Source organism: Diadema antillarum, unplaced genomic scaffold, assembly GCF_040938485.1.
Source record: "Diadema antillarum isolate AM-2024a unplaced genomic scaffold, OU_Dant_1.0 seq00000569_RagTag, whole genome shotgun sequence".
NCBI lineage: Eukaryota > Metazoa > Echinodermata > Echinoidea > Diadematoida > Diadematidae > Diadema > Diadema antillarum.
The window spans coordinates 127,906-147,168 of record NW_027271507.1 but is presented as its reverse complement, the minus strand read 5'-3'; the positions used below and the strand labels follow the sequence as shown (position 1 = coordinate 147,168).

The window sequence follows — 19,263 nt, the reverse complement described above, 5'->3', positions numbered from 1 at the left end:
CTAGACGGCACAACAGTGAAGCGCAAGAGGATACTAGACATACAGGATGCTGCATACGGCTACGGTTGCGGCACGGTGGGCGATGGGATGCGCGGCCAGCTCTGCACTTATCGGATGCAGTCGCACGTAAGCGCGGGTTCGGTGTGTCGATTGAATACGGAGAGAAACATCAATACAAGAAGATACGTCGGATCGAGTTGAATTGTGTTGTATGTCAGTCGCAATTTGACCTAAAAACACACAGCAGTCTGCGGCAATACTTTTATACATTGCCTCATACACAAACTCAAAAATATTAAAATGTATGGTGTGCTCTGGCAATTAATCAGACTACATACACACGTACATTAATTCTGACAAAAAAGTATTAAAAGGAAAGGAGAAACACCTTCCTGCATTTTCAAAATTAGATAAATAATGCAGAGGGAAGGAAAGAATACAAAGGTTTGGTACCACTTTTTTTGTGTGCTTTGAGTCATATATTAGACAGATCATATTTGGTTACAGTTAAAGCACTGTGCCCTGATCTTATTTTTTTCCTTTGCACTGTTTCACAGTAAACTATATTCTGATAAAGTTCCACTGCTTTCTTACAAAAGAAAAACATGTTTACTGTATGATCAGAATCTTTATTCTTTTCTCCAAAGGTTCGAGATTCCAGCTTGGGATAATCTGTACACAGGCTTTGCGGAAAATGTCAATGATTTCTTCTTGGATTGTCTACCAACCTGTCATGCCTTTCGATGCATCCATTTCCTGGCAAATTCCTGGAATTTTCTTTCCTCATACCTATTTCTATGTCATTTTTTGTGTGTTCATCCTTCCATCTCCCTCAGTTTTCTCATTTTCTTCCTCTTCTCACAATGTGTCTTCTTATCTATGTATCCCCACCCCCATCTCTCTTTTTCTAAAATGTATACATTCACCTCTCTATTCATATCTCTCCCTCTACCTATCTACCTATATATACTTATCTCTCTCCCCTATCTCTCTACAATGCATCTACCTATTCATCTCTCTACATGTATCTACCTATTTATCTACTTATCTATTAATCTCTCTACAACACATCTATATCTTTACAATGTATCTACCTTTTTATCTCTCTCTCTCTCTCTCTACCTGAATGTAATACGATCTACTTGTATCTGTTTATCTGTTTATCTGCCTTCTGCTCTCTCCCTTTATTTGCTAGCACTTAGAGACATCTAATGTGATAATGCCCCATATAAGTATTGCGAATTATTATTATAATTATACCTGCAGAGTATATACCAATCAAGTAATCTCTTTCCCTATAATATACCTGCAGAGTATATACCAATCAAGTAATCTCTTTCCCTATAATATACCTGCAGAGTATAATATACCAATCAAGTAATCTCTTTCCCTATAATATACCTGCAGAGTATATACCAATCAAATAATCTCTTTCCCTATATCTGTAATGTATCTACCTATTCATATCTCTCTCCATCCCCATCTATTTATCTACCTATCTAACTAGTACACATACATACAAACATACCATACTAGACATACATTTCTTTTATTCTCTCTCTTGTTCATCTCAGGTTTTATCAGAGTGTGTGTGTTTGTTTGTCTGACTCCCTCTCTCTCTCCCTCTCCCTCTCTATATCTCCCACATTTATGACACCCCCTTTTTTGACATTTTTTACAAAAATATGATTTCACTCTTCCCTCCTACTCTTGCTCCTTTGCCATTATTTTGAACATTTCAATATGTCATTGCAAGGTCATTGCCGGGCAAGTATAAAAATGCACATGGACACTGATCTCCTGTAATACAAACAACATACATACAGCATATTTGGCTGCTTGCTCGGCTGTGCATGAGCAGGCAACAAAACTCCTTTTGAACACCATCTGCTCCATACGAAGAAAGACACAACATAAACAGCTCCAAACATGGGGCAGCAAACTTCAGGCAGAGGCTTGTCTTTGCTTTTATTCATCTAAATTTCACAGAATATGAGTTTAGATTTATTTTGTAAGGCACATTAACCAGGAGGAAGTAAACATTTCAATTCTGGACAACATTGCATGATTTAAAACTCTAAATATATGGGCCTAACAAACTTAATGAGAGTACAGAATTACATGCCCATATACCGGCTATGCTAGCTATACATATACGAGACACAGCCTTTCACTTCTCTTAATGGATTTGGATTCTACTTTTGTTTCTTTCCAGAATTTCAGCTAGTATTCAAGCTCTGCAAATCAGGTAGTTGCATTATCCAAATCCTGCATTGCACATCGCTCCATATCAACTATCTATCACGGCATTTTATAATAATGCCGGCCTTTAAATCGAGATGAAATAAATAACAAATCTGACTAAAGATTTTCACTGATACTACGCAAGAATTTTCCTATCATTTCATAGCAACAGCAGAAATATTTTGATTAAGTAAATGTCAACTCGCTACCTAGACTGACTATGTCTAGATCTGAGTCGCTCGTGTCTGCATAACTTTAAGCATGCCTTCATTACTGTTCCTCATTTGCATAAGAGATGGCACAACTAAACACTGCTGGCATAGCAGAAAACAAATGTTTGTAACATACTTTGGTATGAAACTTTCAAGATGGTACATGGCACTCCTGTTACAACAAACACAGTTTTGATGAAATTTCATTACAACAAAGTAAAAATTCACGTCTTAAAATTATAATCATTAAAGTTTATGGTGCAAAATTCCCTCCGTCAAGAGGCAATTTTGATATAACAAAAGAAAACTGCTGGTTCTGAGGACTATGTATATCATAGCAGGAGTCAATGGAATATTTTGCTATCATTGTCAGCAAATCAGAACCACAAATGGTCTTCAACACAAAATTGATATTTGAAGAGTTCCTTTCCAAAAAGTGTTAAATCCACTTGTAATGGAAAGGAGAAAAAAATAGATTTTTATTTCACAATCTATGTCTTTCCATTCACATGCAATTACTTTTTGTTCCATTGGAGTACCCAATAAAGGGATGAAGAAAATATGCCTTGGAAAAATCTATGAGTCTACACTGCTTTTTAAAGAAATATCAATTTGGGGGATTTTGTGGATTTAGCAACATTTGGAACTAAAACTTTAGCGCAATGATGTGAAACACGTAAATGTTATATAAGTGAATTTAAGTTTAATTTATTTAAGTTCCTTTGTGGAATGCTTTTTTAAAAAATCTCTACACATTCTCCTCTCATTTTCTCCAAAGAATTAATGTGCATAGATATGAAACATTTCATACCTAAATAATCAAGAGATATATGGGTAATTTGCAAGTTACACAGCTGGGAAAGCCAGTCAGCCTAGCCTACTGTAAAAGTGGAAATTTTCGCGGTGTTGAAATTTTCACGCATTTCGTGAAACTCGAAACTAGCGCGAAAATAAAAGCACGCAAATATTTTTGCTTGCCGTATGTCCCAGTACTAAGTAGTCGATGTCTTGATTCCGCGGAATCAAAAACACGCGAAACTCTTCTTACCCCGCCAAGCGCGAAAAATTAGTCGCGCAAAAATATCCACTTTTACAGTAACTCTGGGATCAAAGTGCAGTCAAGCATGCACACAGGATTCTGATTGGATCTAGCTGGATTTAGTACCTTTTTTTGACCAAAACAGAAACTGACTGAGCACATTTTAGAACAAATCTTATATTTCATTGCCTGATTTTTCTACTTTCTCACAAGAAAATGAATACTTCAAAGAGTTTACTGCTTGAGACTACTAAAAACGAATACATCTCTGTAAAAATGTCAAATTTGATGATAAATGGATTTAGCACTATTTTGGAAAGGAACTCTTGATAATATACTACAGATAAATCCTTACTTTATTATAATCTTGTAATCCAACTACAATTTCTATAACAAATCAGGAAGTTCATATCATGTCTGAAACTTCATTGTGTCAAATACATTGTGTCAAATAATATTAATCACTGTACCATAGAAAAGGCATGGTCTCTTCATGTGATTAGACCATGCGGGTATATATCATTAATGCCACAGAAAGGAGTGTAGTCCCATACAATACATTTATCCCCTTTCTACAACACTATTACCCTACATTCTTAGGCTGACTTTGGATTTCAGGTGGAAAGTAAACATTCCAAAATCCTTGACAATAGAGAGACCAAATTATAAAATGAGAACTTAACCTGTTGAAGACTAGTCCCGAGTATACTTGGGCAGGTCTCTATGGGAAATGCATGTTGTAGCAAAATTAGCACGTCTTCAACGGGTTAATATAAATGGAAATCCAATGAATGTCATTGCACATTCATATGAAGCAGACTGTTCTGGCAAACAGATCGTGGAGCTCCAGTATAATGAGATCACTAGGGACTTCTCGATAGCGTCGTTGAAAGCAGTCAATGCATCAGGTGAGAGAGGTGTTGACATACAGTAAACATAAGCCGTTGACTGAGTTGGAAAACTTTCCGATTTGGCACAACACATTCATACGTCAACTATAGTCACCGCTCACATGTCCAGCTATGAATTTCTGTGGACACTGTAAATAAACAACAATAGTTATCCACTATTAATGCTTCATAGATGGATGATGAAGCCATTTCACAGATTTAAGAAATAAGGATATTTAGAGGACAATGAGTAATACTTTCTATACAGAAAATGTGCCATTTCCTTTATAGGTATATCCCTGAAAAGAATATACAAAAATGTTTACCTGTTGTGCACATCTATTGCACAACATAATCTGTACATGCTCATCGTAATGGTACATATTGGTCTACTCATATCATCCCTCTGCACATACATTGTACGCGAAAAGCTCATACTGTAATAACTCCAGCTATCAGTGTGGCGGCCTTCGTCAGGGCAAGACAGGGCCATGAGCTAATCAGAGTAGGGCAGTGAGAGGCAGTAAGCAGCATTCAGGTCACCGGTGAAAAGTGGGGTAAGCATGTTTTTTAAAAATCTGATTCTCACTGCTTGGCGCATGAGCAGTAGTGTTTGTATGCGATGGTCACCACAGCCAACAAATAGGTGGCCGCGAAAAATCAAAGAGTCCCTAATCTTGATCTCTCATCTCAAGAAAGCCTGTTCCCAAAGAGAGAATATAAATCAATAAATAAATAAGTCAGTCACATTATTTTGTGTGAACGTCACTCTGTATGACATTTGCTGAATTTTTGGTCCTTGGTCGACTATTTTTCTTTTTCCTTTAATGTAGATGTATAGATTTGTGAGATATTTCCATTCCCTCTGTAAAAGTCTGTTCAGATGACAAGCTGGCTTCAGGAGGCCAGCTGGACCCGTCGTATACTGGCATCCCGTTCTGACGTCTGAGGAGAGGCGGGCTCATGAGTCGGTACCTGTGGCAACTCCGAGAGAATATCCCCCTCACCTATGTTGGTGGAGACAAAATGGATGCAAAGAGACTTTAGCAGACCAGCGACTTTCTGCATACTCTTGAATTTATGCCTGTGTGCTATAATAGATGCAAAATTCCCTATCCACTGTTACCAGTAAACACAATAAGGAACAATGGCTAAAGGTTTGTGTGTCCCATTGCAACCTTTGAAAATGAGATTTGCTTCACAAGCTGGAATATTGTAGAGGTTGGTAATTCAGACCTTTCCAACGAATAACAAAACTAGAAACTTTTTTTATGATGGTAAAGAAACAATACTATAGATTTCTGGTGAATTTATTTGGGTCAAAAAACAATTCAAACCATTCTGCTCGGTACAAGAGAAGAGAAGAGAAGAGAACGTTCTTGAGTGACATGGGATCAATGTTTCATTTCTATTTGAAGAACTCTGTGGTGTTTTACCATAAGTGTTTATACACCATGTCCGGAGACATTATTCTTCAACCATGTAAAATTTTGTGACTTTTCCAAAAGCATATTATGACCTTTAAATGCAAGCATTTATATAAATGATCTCTCTGTGAGCAGCTGATCAACACAAAAATATGAAGCAGCTACAAAGCTCAAGTAAACATGATGAAAAAATTCAAGCAACAAAATTTCCAAATAAAACCTTGTCGATGATCTGACTGTGAAACTCTAGACTTAGCACAAACTTCATATGCATAGATGAAAGGGAGACAAGGACAAAATGATAAACTTTGCATGGCAAAAATCTGCTATGTCAGAAAGTAAGGCACTGATCTAGACATATTGGTAGCCCATGTATTTGACAATATAATGCAAACTGATAAATCATAATGCAATTGATTGACAAATTGCCCTTTACCGACATAAATGGACACTGATTATACAGTGTTTAGAGTAATAGCCATGATAATAATCAAGGGCATACATACTCCGGTGGTATGAATGCCTATAATTTTTATCATAGCTATTACTCTGAACACTGACAAATCATTCATTTATGTCGCTGAAGGGCAATTTGTCAATCACTTGCAATAAAACAACTCAATGCAAGAATCATTAATTTGAACAGGTAAATCATAGTTTGAGTGGTTTTCCACACTTTACGGAGCAAAATATTAACTTTATGTGCTCTTGCATTGTGCATAAGCCACGCATGTTTTTCTACCTTGTGTTTATCTATATTTTGACAATAATGGTTATATAATATAATGGCAACAGAATAATAATCAAGACAATCTGCATGCACGACCTCTGCTCTAGTTGTCAGAAGTTGTCAGAAAGACCCGGGTAACGTGAGCTGTATCGAAATTCCATGTCTTACCGCTGGTGTGGGTGTCTCCTTCAGTTGGACCTTGTAATGTCGTCGAGAGGTCGCCATCACCACGTAGGAGGGCCTCTAGCTCAGAGTCAAGGTCGTCCACATCAACGTTGGCCCCAAAGTTGACCGTTTCATCAATGGCTTTGTTACCCTGGGCTAATGTATCGTCCAGTTCATTGCACATTTCCATGACCTGAGAAAAGCACACCAATCATATTTTGTCTTTGCCATGAAGCATTCATAACAGCAAGTAACCAAGAGATGTCAATTAATAATTAGTGGTACTAATGAAAGTAACATAAACATTACATTATGTTCAGCTTCACATCATGCTCATTTCATGATGTGTAATGAAGTGACATATTCAGTATCCTGTAACCAAATCGACGGGCAAAAGAGAAGATATCATCAGACATGAATCTGCCCACTCCTCTCCATTTCTTCTAACTCCTTATGACCTGTCAAAATTGGTCTGTATTAGCCAAATTCTCCTAGACATGTAAGTTCTGTCATGTGCTATTATTATTATATTATTATCATTATCATTATCATCATCATCATCATCATCATCATCATCATCATCATCATCATCATCATCATCTTCATCATCATCATCATCATTGCATCCCCATGACCATCAGCTCTGACCTGCGATATGTTAAAAGCACCTTCGGATATATCAAAGGCATCTAAACTTAATGTAAACATTAACTGAAAACACACTCAAAGAACCGAGGTTGTCAGAATTAGTCCAAATGTATACTGTTTACAGGCAGAGAGCTAATCTGCATGCAGATACAAACTTGGTGCCAATGAGACACGAAGAAAAATAGACTATGAAGATTCAATGTTCCCTTTCAACACATCATTGATGTCTGAACAGCAACATGCATATTTCACCTCAGAATCACTTCTCATCAAATAATTTACCTCTTGCACATCTGATATTGTTTCATCCATGGCTTCTGGTGTCAAACCATTGTCGTCTAGGGTCTTTCTCAGAGCCTGCGCACCCGTCTTAAACGCATCCATGATCTGGTGAAACAAACAAGAAATGAAATAATTTCATGACCTGAAACTAAATTAGGGTCACTGTGATTTTATATGCAACAAAAAACTGAAAATGTGCTGTCACTGACGTCTCAGGAAAAATGAAATCATTTCATCATCTGATAAACGGGCTTTACTTTCAATGATTCAGAACAGTCAAGTGATTCGATCAATGAACTTCTATTACATTTTTACATCACTCACATTATTTCATAACCACAGATAGATTGACAGTATTTCATTAACATAGGTCACATAAATATGGACTTGCAGACAATATTTTTGCTTTTGTTTGAATGCCAGATGTTTTTAATGTCTTGATACACCGATTCCTGAAAACACCAGTGACTGCTAAATATCAAATTCAATGTATTAACAGCACATTAAAAAGAATGAGAAAACATTGCAATGTGATCGTAATGACCTCCTCCCCCATCTTATCACATGACAGATGTAAGAGACCATGTTTTGTTTTTGTTGTTGTTTTTTTTCCTCCTATTATAGATTGGCTGCTCTTGGGGGGGGGGGGCAAGAGGGGAGAGCAGCACAAAAGTTTAGGGTACTTGGTTCAACTTTGTCAAGTCAAGTATTCTTCTTCTGTTATGAAGGCACCTTCCCCTTACCCCTCTGCATTTTCAATATATTATTTTCAAGTTTTATCAGCCATGTTTACAATGGTAGATGTTTTCTGTCATACAGCTACCAAACTGTTGATGGTGATGCTGCTTGCTACTGATGATGATGATGATGATGGCAATGATGAAGATGAAGATGATGATGATGATGATGATGATGATGATGATGATGACGATTGCAATGATAACAATGATGATAGAATATTGGAGACAAATGATGGTGAACATGGTCATGAAGTAATTGCTTTCTTATCAGGTATGGGTGCCAAAGATTAGCAAAATTAGATTAATTCCTACAGATAACTCGCTTGGATTGCTATTGCTGAGCACATGTAAATATCAATTGTTGCTAATCTCTGCTGGTTTTTGTTAGTTTGTTTGTCTGTTTGTTGTTGTTGTTGTTGTTTTTTTCAACTCCAGGAGCAGCTGGATACCTTCTGATTTTCACCAGAATTGCTGTAAAACCAGAAATATTCACAGCATTAGACTTTTGCAAATTGGAGCTGACTGCCTTTTCACAGCATGAAGCAATCACGAATTACCACTGGCATTCAATGCATTGTGTAGACAAAACCTTTCTTGTGCATTTTACTTTCACAAATCTTTGCTTCTTGCAAAATTCGCGAAAGTTTCATGCACGCAAAAAAAAAAAAATGTTTGGTTTTTACAGTACACCAGGAGGAAAACGGGACTTGCAAGTCTAGGAAAGAACATTTACCATTTTCTCCGATTCGGAAGACTGTAGCCTGTCTTGGAGTTGTTGTAATGTGTCCAGAGTAGCTTCTGTGTTCTCCAGCCGCTTCTGACACAGTTTCTTTCTCCTCAAGGCAGTCTTTGCCTGGCGTGGTAGAAATACGAACAGACAAGTGATGTACTATACTCTTACAAAATCAGGCAAAACAGATGCAGACATACAAAATGTATCACAATTTTTTGTGGTACTAACTACCCCTGTGAAGACAAATTTCTTGAATGAATTACCTTCAATCTCTACTTCTAACGACAAAATTTGCTCAAATCTACGCTGTATACTTAGGCACAGTTTAACCCGTTGAGGAAGGTTTGATTTTGCTACAACACGCATTTCCCATAGATGCTTGCCCAAGTATACTCGGGACTCATCCTAAACGGGTTAATTACAAAGACAAAAGTCAATACTTTGCATATAATATCTGTTTAGTTGGCTTTGTTCTTCATTATAATTTGTTGCAACACACCGAGCTTACTGATGAAATGTATCAACATGAAAGCTTGTGGTATTCAGCGAAGTGCTGTTAAAGGGTAACAGCGGAATAAAACAAAGGAGGAACATTTTATGAATTCTCAAAAAAATATTTCCACTACCAAATGCTTCTTGGATTTTAATTTACAGTGTTGCTTCTTGCACTTCAAGTCATGCTTACTATTAATCAAAACAGTGTGTCTGTCTCTGAGACATATATGTAACATGGGGAGCATTTATGGCAAACTTTTCTGGGTAGAAACATGGTTTTGAAACTGTGTTTTGTGGTTTGCGGTGAACTATAAACTACAAGTCATGATAACACAACTATCTTTTAAAAAATGGTTTTAAAATGCACTGTGTGATTAAAAACCGTGTTTCACTCGGAAAAAGGTTTTGAAAATCTTATTAACACAACCACAATATCAAACATGGTTCAAATGATATCACAGTTGCTTTGCAAAAAATATGCTGCTCAGCTCAGCAGTTGCTCTAGATCAAAATATGCAATCCCTGTTTGACCTAACTGCCAAGGGACAAGCTGCTCATAGTAGGGTGCGCAGTGGCACAGTCTGAGTAAGCCAAAAACATGCTCGGGAGAAACTCTCATAAATGCTCCTCTATCAACCAGGTTTCAAAACAGTGTTTCAAAAACATTGTCTCAAAAGAATATTTCTCGGTATGCAGTCTTATATACACAGCCATGGACAGGTGTATGCAAAGCATGGCAAACTTACTGAAGATTTCATTCCTTTGTGAAGTAACTGCCTTGTCTCCTTGTCCTGTTGCTGTATGTTGGCTGTCAGTCTCTCTATTGTTCGCTGCATGGTGTCGATCGTTTTCTTCAAACTAGTCATTAGAAAACATGGAAGGAATTGTATAACAGGATATAAAGGTTTGCTTTAATACCACTATATATGCACTGTACAATTGTCTGGAGCAAGAAGAAATCAGAGTCAGGAAAGTGATATACATACATCTCAAAAACTGCTCACAGTAAATGAATGTAATAGTAAATAGACATCCAAATATAGTTTTGAAATAGAAGTGGGTATAAGCAAACGGTCACAATCATAACTTTAAGGAAAGTATTTTCCTTTCTACAGTATGGTGCTAAACATTATTAGTTTTCCCCTTCTTGTAACATGAATGTACCATTAGAAACTATGACACAACACCCTACAAACCAAAGAGTTTCTATCACTATTAGTATCTTTCAAATGATTACCTTTTAATTTCACCCCATAGCAATGTAAACACTGTCCAAAGTCCCTCGCACAGAAAGGACTAACCCCATTTTGTCGATGTGTTAACACAGGACACTTTTAAGAAGGCTTTCAATATAACAAACGTCATTGCAATAATGAACACTCAAGCGAATGATAAATGACAATAGATTTGAAATCAGAAAAACCAAAGACACTTGAAATATGTATTCAACACCAGCATAGATAATCAGATTCAGCCAAATTTTACTTTTAACAAAAGAGATTGTTCTTACGCAAGTGTGCCTAGTTCTGCTGCTGTGACTGGTGTGACAGCCTTCTCGCCCTTTGAGGCAAATTTGATGATCTGCAGAAATTAAAACATCACAGCAAAGTGATAATTTGAGACGAGCAAATACAAAATTTCATCTTGCAAAACACAACAGAAAATGCATCTCCAATAATTCTTATCTCTATCAATCAAATCTGGATTATTGTCATGAAAATAGTCTATCTTCAAGAAACAGAAAAAGAGGGAGTATAAATTTAATTCTTAGGATCACAAGTGACTAAATGGTCATCTCTGCCAGGTGCATGATGGAGATTTTGCCCTGATGTTAATTTCAAGCTCTGTAAGAGGGTCTCTTGTTAGAATGTACACTTTTCTCAGACAAAGCAGGAGCTGGAAAACAGTCACTTTGTAAAAATCATTGATCTGACCAACCATATTAACCCATCCCCGTCACCTCCCACAAAAAACGTGGTTTTTATTATTTATGACCAAAAGAGGGCGTCCTAGGACCTCAGGCTTGGCCAGGAGCTGTAGAATAATTTTAGCCAATCACAGAGATCCTTACTGGGACTCAGAAAAATAATTTATGCAAAGAAACATATTTTAGAATGTCTCTTATTGGCCAAAACACCTGCCAGGGGTTCGAGCCTGCTGAGAAACTAATCAATATTCATGTTTACAGCGCGCATGTATCTTTGTTGCCCCAGCAACTGCAGTGATTTCTTACGCGCGGTATCGTGATATCGATCTCCTCATAGAGTGCTTGACGATATCTCCTTGTGTGTGTACGTGTACTGCTATGCTATGCTGGGGCGGGCACGGGGGTGTGTGTGTCGAATTCCATTTACGTTAGTGAGTGTGGGTAACTTCTCTAGGTTTCCCGTCCATTTCTCTCTCTCTTTTCTCTCTTTTGCTTTCGTATCATTCTATATCTTTCATTCTCAGAGTACAATCGTACTTCTGAGAGTGTTTTGTTCATTTTTTCTAAGTGATTATCTCGTTTGCAACAATTTAGAGGTGAGTTTTTGTCCTAGTGTTTGTTGAGTTTTTTGATTGAACACGATGTAGCTTATCTACGTATGTGCGCAAACATAGTAGCTTGTGTGGTACCCACTCGTTTGTTTTCCATGTAAGCATTTTTGCCGTACCTCCACATGGTAGTGTCTTCATCGTTCGTCTTCCAAGCATCGTGTTTTCACCCTAGTTTTTCTCATCGTAGTTTTTTACCTCGATTTTTTTTTGGGTGCAAGATGTTCTGTGTATTTTTTTCTACGGTAATATGCCATCGTTGATGATCTTCGTGTATTCATTTACTAGTTTTTCACCTCCGTTTCATTTTTGTGTACAACTAATGTCTAACGTGGCGTAGTTACAACTATGTTTAGAGCTAGTAGTTAGCTAGGTCTGCGATGTCTGTATCGTTTGCTGATATGTTTTGTGAGCTGAGAGTGACTATGATGGGAGTGATATTCAGGGTTTTGCTGTGGTTGAGGTGATGGCAAGATGTAATTTATTTTGTGTAACCATGTATGACATTGATGATGGCGAGTAAAACTACGACACGAGTAACCTAGCCTAGGTCAATAACGAGAGCTAGAGTGACACTGAAGAAACGGGGGCTGATGCTCGCTCGTGCACGGGAGTGGTCTAGAGACGTGCATTACAGTTGTGTATTTATATTTTTTTTCCTTTTTCTTATTCACTCGGGTATTGTGCTACCAAAATTTGTGTCTCTGAAGAAACTCAACCAAAAGCTTGACAACAAGTTTGCATCAGGTCTATTCTGTAGTACTAGCACTAGGTTCTAGATCTAGTTCTAAATCATAATGGCGATGCTAATTTAGTTTTCATTTAGAACTCGATGAAATCCATTTTCTTTGCTCATTTTTCAACTGATAAATTATTTAGAACTGTACTTAAATTCTGATGTACTGCATTCACCATTGTAATAAAAAAGAGCCTGCTGATCAGGTGTTTCATTGTATCCTTTTCATTTCCTCCCTATCCTTTTGGTTTCCTTCCTGTCACTTTCTTCTTTGACCCTGGATGGAAAAAAAATCCCATCTTGCCATGTAAAGACAGAATACATAACCATCATGAAATATCATGACATTGAAGTAATAATAAGAAATATTCAAGTGACCAAAATACTTGTTTGTGAAAATAAATAACAAATGAAAGGTGATTTCTTATGGAGCAGTTCTTTCAAATGTCAAACAGCTTCGATAATGAAGTGAAATCTGAAAACTATCCTGGCAACAAGTTGAAATTGATAGGGAATTCTGACAAAAACTGTCACACCATTTGATGTTTGAATTTGTCTTTTTATTGGATGAGGTTATAAAACTAAGTGCCGCCGATAAAATAACAATCCTCTCAATTTGAACAAGAGCAGTAGGGTGGTACACTAGTACGACTCAGTAAACAGCTGTATGCATCGTATCCATGGGCAACTGCGGGGTAACTGCAAGAAGGCGCAGGAAATTAGACTTGAGTCAAGAACGACTATTTATTATTATTTTTTTATTCAAACTATTTTTTTTCTTGGACTAAAAAAAAAAACCCAAAATATTTCATATTACGCTTCTAAAATATAAAATGAATATATGAAGTCTTTTTATCGTGATTTCATGAAGAATTAGAATTATTAAAAAAATATAGATACTAGACGGGCTGAACAAGGAAGTCTAATTTCACCCCAAGAATTTGCAACACACCGCATCTCGGGTGCATTCCTAGCGTTCTTGCCGCACTCTCACGATCACCTAGCTATAGAGGCCATGTGCACAAGCCAGTCACATGTTCACAGTACACACGTTGTTAGCCAGTTCACCGATCTCATTCCTGATCTCGTGCGTGTAGAAAATTCTCTCAAAACTAAGCCAGACATGATTTTGGAACATACATTACAATGTCAAGACCTTTTCAGTGGACTTTGAATTCGCTATTTGTCTGTTTTAGCTCTTGAATGTACGACTTCGAACGTCCGATTTGTTTTTTACTACACCACGTGGAGTCCCGGGTTTTCTCAGCCCCATTCTTCTCCACACACGTCACACTAGCACTGTGTACCTGTGTACACACACAAGCCATCGCGATCGAAGTTTGAGCGATAGCGATAACATGTGCGGAGCAGACATGCGGATTTCAGCACAGGGTAAATGAGTAGTTGAACGTATCACGATTGTAAAACAAATCTTTTTCTATGTCTCTGCAAATTTGAATTAGGCTATCTCAGCATAGATAGATTATGATACATTACAAAATAGATTAGCCATAGCAAGAACTTGCTTACATGAGAGTTATTAGATAACGTTGCAAAATAAAAACCCCGTCATTGAATGGAATGTTCCAGAGCTATCTCGGGGGCGGGGGGGTGGGGCTCGAGGACATTATGGACACGTCGATTCGCAAGTGGGTAAGATGTGATTACAGATGGCTTGAAATGAAGAGGATTTATCAATGAAATACACAGAAACAATATTTTTTCATAATTCCTGCACAATTTATTATTTCTTTTCATAAAATTCACATAAACTAGTGCTGTATTGAGTCAACTAAGTGCATATTAGCACGAGTGTACACGCATCATCCCTCCTGCCTAGTGGGAATGACACAGGCAGTTTTTTCCATGACGTATGAATGCTCTTCGCGTGTAGATCGCGCCGTAGGGAAGATCGCGCCCAAGTTCATGGCCAACTTACTAGGCAGGCACGATATTACAGATTACACAGAGGCCCGTACGTGGATGGGTTAACTCATGAAATAATACAACTGATCTTGTGAGAGATATATTACACTTGTTGAAATTATTACCTTATTCCCAAAATGTTGAGGTATTTGCATCACAGCATCACAGGCAGTAGAGTTTTCCCGTTATATTTTTTTTTCTGTGTATACAGACCTCATCTCAGTTCATCTAACTTATTCTTTGGTGTTTGTCTTGATGATGAATATATTCAAAAAATCAAATGCATAGAGAACAAACAAAGACTTTCTCTGTACTACATGGAATGTACAATATCAGAATCCAATCACTCTAATCCATTTTAACAACCAGCAGTAGAACAAGTAGTGGTGCTTCATGATTATTATCATTAAAATTCATCATCCTGATTAATTTACCTCCATTTGCACAGGGTAGGCTCTCAAGTTCAGACACTGTTTTCACTTAAAACTCTGTCACTATTATTATCCAAGCATTACCAGATACCAATTTATACACCTGTGTCAAAGGGGATACAATGGGTAAAATTACCTTGCAGAAGGATATTTATTGCCCTAGGCACTACTGGAACACATGACCTTAGAACTGTCCAATGGTCTCAGATGATTCTCCTGTTCTCATACACAAGCAGTAGTATGGCTTTCAGAAAACTTTCATCAGTTGGGAAGATCATACGATAGGAGATTCAGGCTTCTACCAACCTTCAGTGATTTGCCGGCTAGCTTTCATCCACTCCTGTGTTCCTTAAAGCAGAACACGTCCTCAATACAGGACACAACATTGGATGGGAGGATGCAACAATATTAGCCTATGAAAGGAATTTTTGGCAGAGAAAAGTAAAAAGAGTCCATCTGGATTAAAAGAATCAAACTCACACTCAATAAGGATACTGGATACAGTTTATCACCAATCTTCGATCTTATGATCAAGAAACAAGCAGGCAGTGCTAGAGAAACATTGCAATCACTTGGCCTGAAGAAGTCGCAGGAGTGGATAAAAGCTAGCCAGCAAATCACAAGAGGTTGGTAGCAGAAGCCCGAATCTCATATAGTAGTATGGCTTACCTTTGTGCCTTCGTTGGTGGTGACAAGGATTTCCTTCCTCCGCTGCAGATGGAGGAGGACTAAATCAAAGGAAGCCTGGTCCCTGCACAGGTCTGCGCACTCCTCGCGGACAGTGGTATAGTCCACCACATGATCTGTGCTGGCACACTGCACACTTTGGTGATGTCTCTCTAGAAGCGCTGCTGAACATTCCTACACAGAATATGACAGGAAGAGGTACCCTTTACCAAATGTTATGCTATACGTGTACATCTAACTTGGTATTATGTTTCAGCAGTTTCCATTTGCTAGTTGTCAATTTGAGTCTTGACTTCAATTGATATCAAAATAAGAATCTCTCTTGATTTAACAAAAATAATGGTTTTTAAAATTGTATTCAGACTTTTTTTTAAACAAAACTTGATTAATATTCAAATTTTTCATCAAATCTCTCACTTCTTTTTCCATTCATCAAAAACTGGCAACTGGTATCTTATTGGAAAACTGAATCAAAGCCGTAATCATCAATGATATCCACTGTAAATCAAAGCAGGGATTCTTTATTACCGGTAGCTTAATATTCATTTTACTATGGATGTTCAGTGAGACAATGAAATGAAACAACTCAACTACTATGGGTAGGCTCATTTTTACCTTCATCATTTCAGCCATCAACACTGGATTTTTGTAAACACAAAATACAACTGAGATAACACTACACTCATTCTCACCTTCAACAGTTCAGTCGATACATATTCAACCTGGGAGGATGCATCTCCTCGAGGAAACACGGAGGTCATCGTCCATCTCAGTGGTCTTCTGATGAATGTATTGACACCCCATGACAACCAGGCAGAATCTGCTTTCAGATCATCAACTCTTATGAGCTGACCATTTCTGTAATTTATCAGAATACACACACACAAAAAAAAAACCACACAAAATGAGTACAGATTTTGGTAAGTTATTGAGTAAGGTACAAGTGTATAAATCTGTACTGTAGAATATCCTGTGTTAAATTACACTAACAACTTTTCACTGGAAGAAAATCCATTCATACCTCTGTTCTCAATTCATAGGCCTACCCTTCTACTATAAAATTCAAAGACATGGGACCTTCTATTGGATCTACACAGACATGCAAATATAATGCAAATCAATTTTCCATTCACATAATGATTAATGCCATCACCTGTAAGGAACACAACCAGAAACAACATCTTTTCATTTGATGGACACCACTTACAAGCAAACAACTTCATTATGAATGATGTCTGCATAGCGCTGGGATCCAGTCCAGGGCTTGCACTGTCAGTGTAGGATTATAGATGCTCCGATCTCTGTTACTACAGTATCTTAGGCCTTACTTCTTTAAAATATTTACCGGTATTACAAAACTGAAGTTGGTGGAAGATTGCCGAAACAAATGTCTGTAGCATGTTGTTATTGTTAGCACTTGGGTTGACCAAAAGATCGGTCTGTATCTGGTCGTCGGGGAAATGTTCCGCGGAGACTGCGTCTGGCTTCACGGATCCCCTCCTTATACTATACAAGCTTAAATTTACCGACCTAGGGCCGTGAATTAGACGCAATCGAGAAGGGTGAGGCAGGGCTGCCAACACTGGAAACTATTGAGAGTGAGACTCCCATAGGCCAATGCAATGCTATAATTTAGGAGTCAAAATGAGTGAGATCAATAGAAATGCATGCAAATGAAATAAAGTTTTAGAGTGAGAAAGGACCAAAATGCGTGAGTCTCACACTCAATGCATGAGAGTTGGCAGCCCTGGCCTGGTGAGGTACCTCACCCAATTTTCCATGGAGACAGTGGTTAAAGGGAAGGTAAACCCAAACAGCAATGTGGATTGAGTGAAAGCAGCAACATTAGTAGAACACATCAGTGAAAGTTTGAGGAAAATCGGACAATCGATGCAAAAGTTATGAATTTTTAAAGTTTTGGTGTTGGAATCGCTGGATGAGGAGACTACTAGAGGATATGACGTATGAGTGGACAACAATACAAAGAAAATATAAAAGAATTCAACAAAAATTCACTTTTCTAGAATTATGAAAGAGCAGTGGACCAACCGCTTTCAGAAAGCAGGGGGAATAATTGCTGCCCTTAACATATGTCAATATCAAGTTGATGGAATTTGTAATTTTCATGAAAAATGGATTTTTGTAGTATTTTCTTTATATTTTCTTGGTATTGTTGTCCACTCATACGTCATAACCTCTAGTAGTCTCCTCAGCCAGCGGTTCCAACACCAAAACTTTAAAAATTCATAACTTTTGCATCGATTGTCCGATTTTCTTCAAACTTTCACTGATGTGTTCTACTAATGTTGCTGCTTTCACTCAATCCACATTGTTCTTGGGGTTTATCTTCCCTTTAAGACCATCTACACAGCGATGTGTACTATCAACTTCCTTCTGTTCTGTCTACGGAGGAGAGGGACAACATCAAAAAAATAAAAGACTCCTCCGAACAGACGAATCTTTCTGTCTAGCACTATTAAATTGGGTTACCTGGCACTCCTAGAAAATGATAAAAAGTGATTTTGATCTCTTAAACTACAGAGTAACACCACAATTACCTATTCATTTCTTTGACAACCCCGTCAATACAATGTGGAAGGACTCCTTTCCTCTCAAACTTTGCCAGCAGACTGTCTACACTGAAGATGAATTGGTGTTCTATCCGTCCCACCTTCACTACCAGTTCTGACCAGAATTTCAGCTTGTTGTCCCAGTCACGGGGATTCACCTGGCGATTTGCTCGAAAGCCAGAAAATAGGTAGCCCATGCGCTCATCATCATCCCAACAATCGGGCAGGTGACCTGACGAACCCTTCTCCATGATGGGCTAGACAAAAGTTGCTGCTCAATACCTACACTGTATTTCACACCTACAGTTAATGAGAACAATATTGTTTACACTCGCACTCTTCACTGTACGTACGACGCAGCTGGCTGGCCTTGCCTTCGTATGATACAGCTGTAGTAGCCGAAACAGAATGTTTGTACACAGCGTCTGTGTGCAGCTGAAGCTGACTGAAGCTGCCCGATGATAATTAGCTGAACGACACTGCTATGGTGTCCTCCATATGGTAAACAACAAATAAGTCACGATTTTTTTTTTCTCTCTGTCTCTCTGTTTCCTTGTGCGTACTGTTCCATGGCTGTTGAGTCTTTATCAAGTTAGTCTTCCCTTTCTTTCCGTTCTTTCACATTGCCTTTTCATTTATCTGACATAATATCTTTCTACACGTTCCTTCTCAAAACAAGCACGAAGGTCGAGTTCATCTCTTCGTGAAAGCTACATAGCCCTTTGAAGAAGAAGACAGCTGTATATATCAGTAGAAAAGAAAAAGGAAAATGC

At 37.9% G+C, this 19,263-nt stretch overlaps 1 protein-coding gene across 1 annotated transcript; it reads right to left on the bottom strand.

The window, feature by feature from the left end:
• Positions 1-5,175: 5,175 nt before the first annotated feature.
• On the bottom strand, positions 5,176-18,741 carry LOC139735298 (charged multivesicular body protein 7-like). Its single transcript, XM_071646055.1, has 9 exons — positions 18,479-18,741; positions 16,613-16,778; positions 15,903-16,094; positions 11,116-11,186; positions 10,352-10,463; positions 9,111-9,230; positions 7,638-7,742; positions 6,711-6,900; positions 5,176-5,476 (listed from the first exon to the last, which is right to left on the bottom strand). The coding sequence occupies exons 1-9, from the start codon at positions 18,739-18,741 to the stop codon at positions 5,283-5,285; spliced, it is 1,413 nt and encodes a 470-aa protein (XP_071502156.1). The 3' UTR covers positions 5,176-5,282.
• Positions 18,742-19,263: the final 522 nt, after the last annotated feature.

Bases quoted from the DNA above. Each gene is read 5' to 3' on its own strand.
- LOC139735298 (XM_071646055.1), bottom strand. From the start codon at position 18,741: ATGGAGAAGGGTTCGTCAGGTCACCTGCCCGATTGTTGGGATGATGAT. The intron at 16,095-16,612 runs GTGAGAATGAGT...TATTCTGTGTAG, and splicing joins TATCGACTGAACTGTTGAAG to GAATGTTCAGCAGCGCTTCT. The intron at 7,743-9,110 runs GTAAATGTTCTT...TTGTTTCACCAG, and splicing joins CTTCCGAATCGGAGAAAATG to ATCATGGATGCGTTTAAGAC.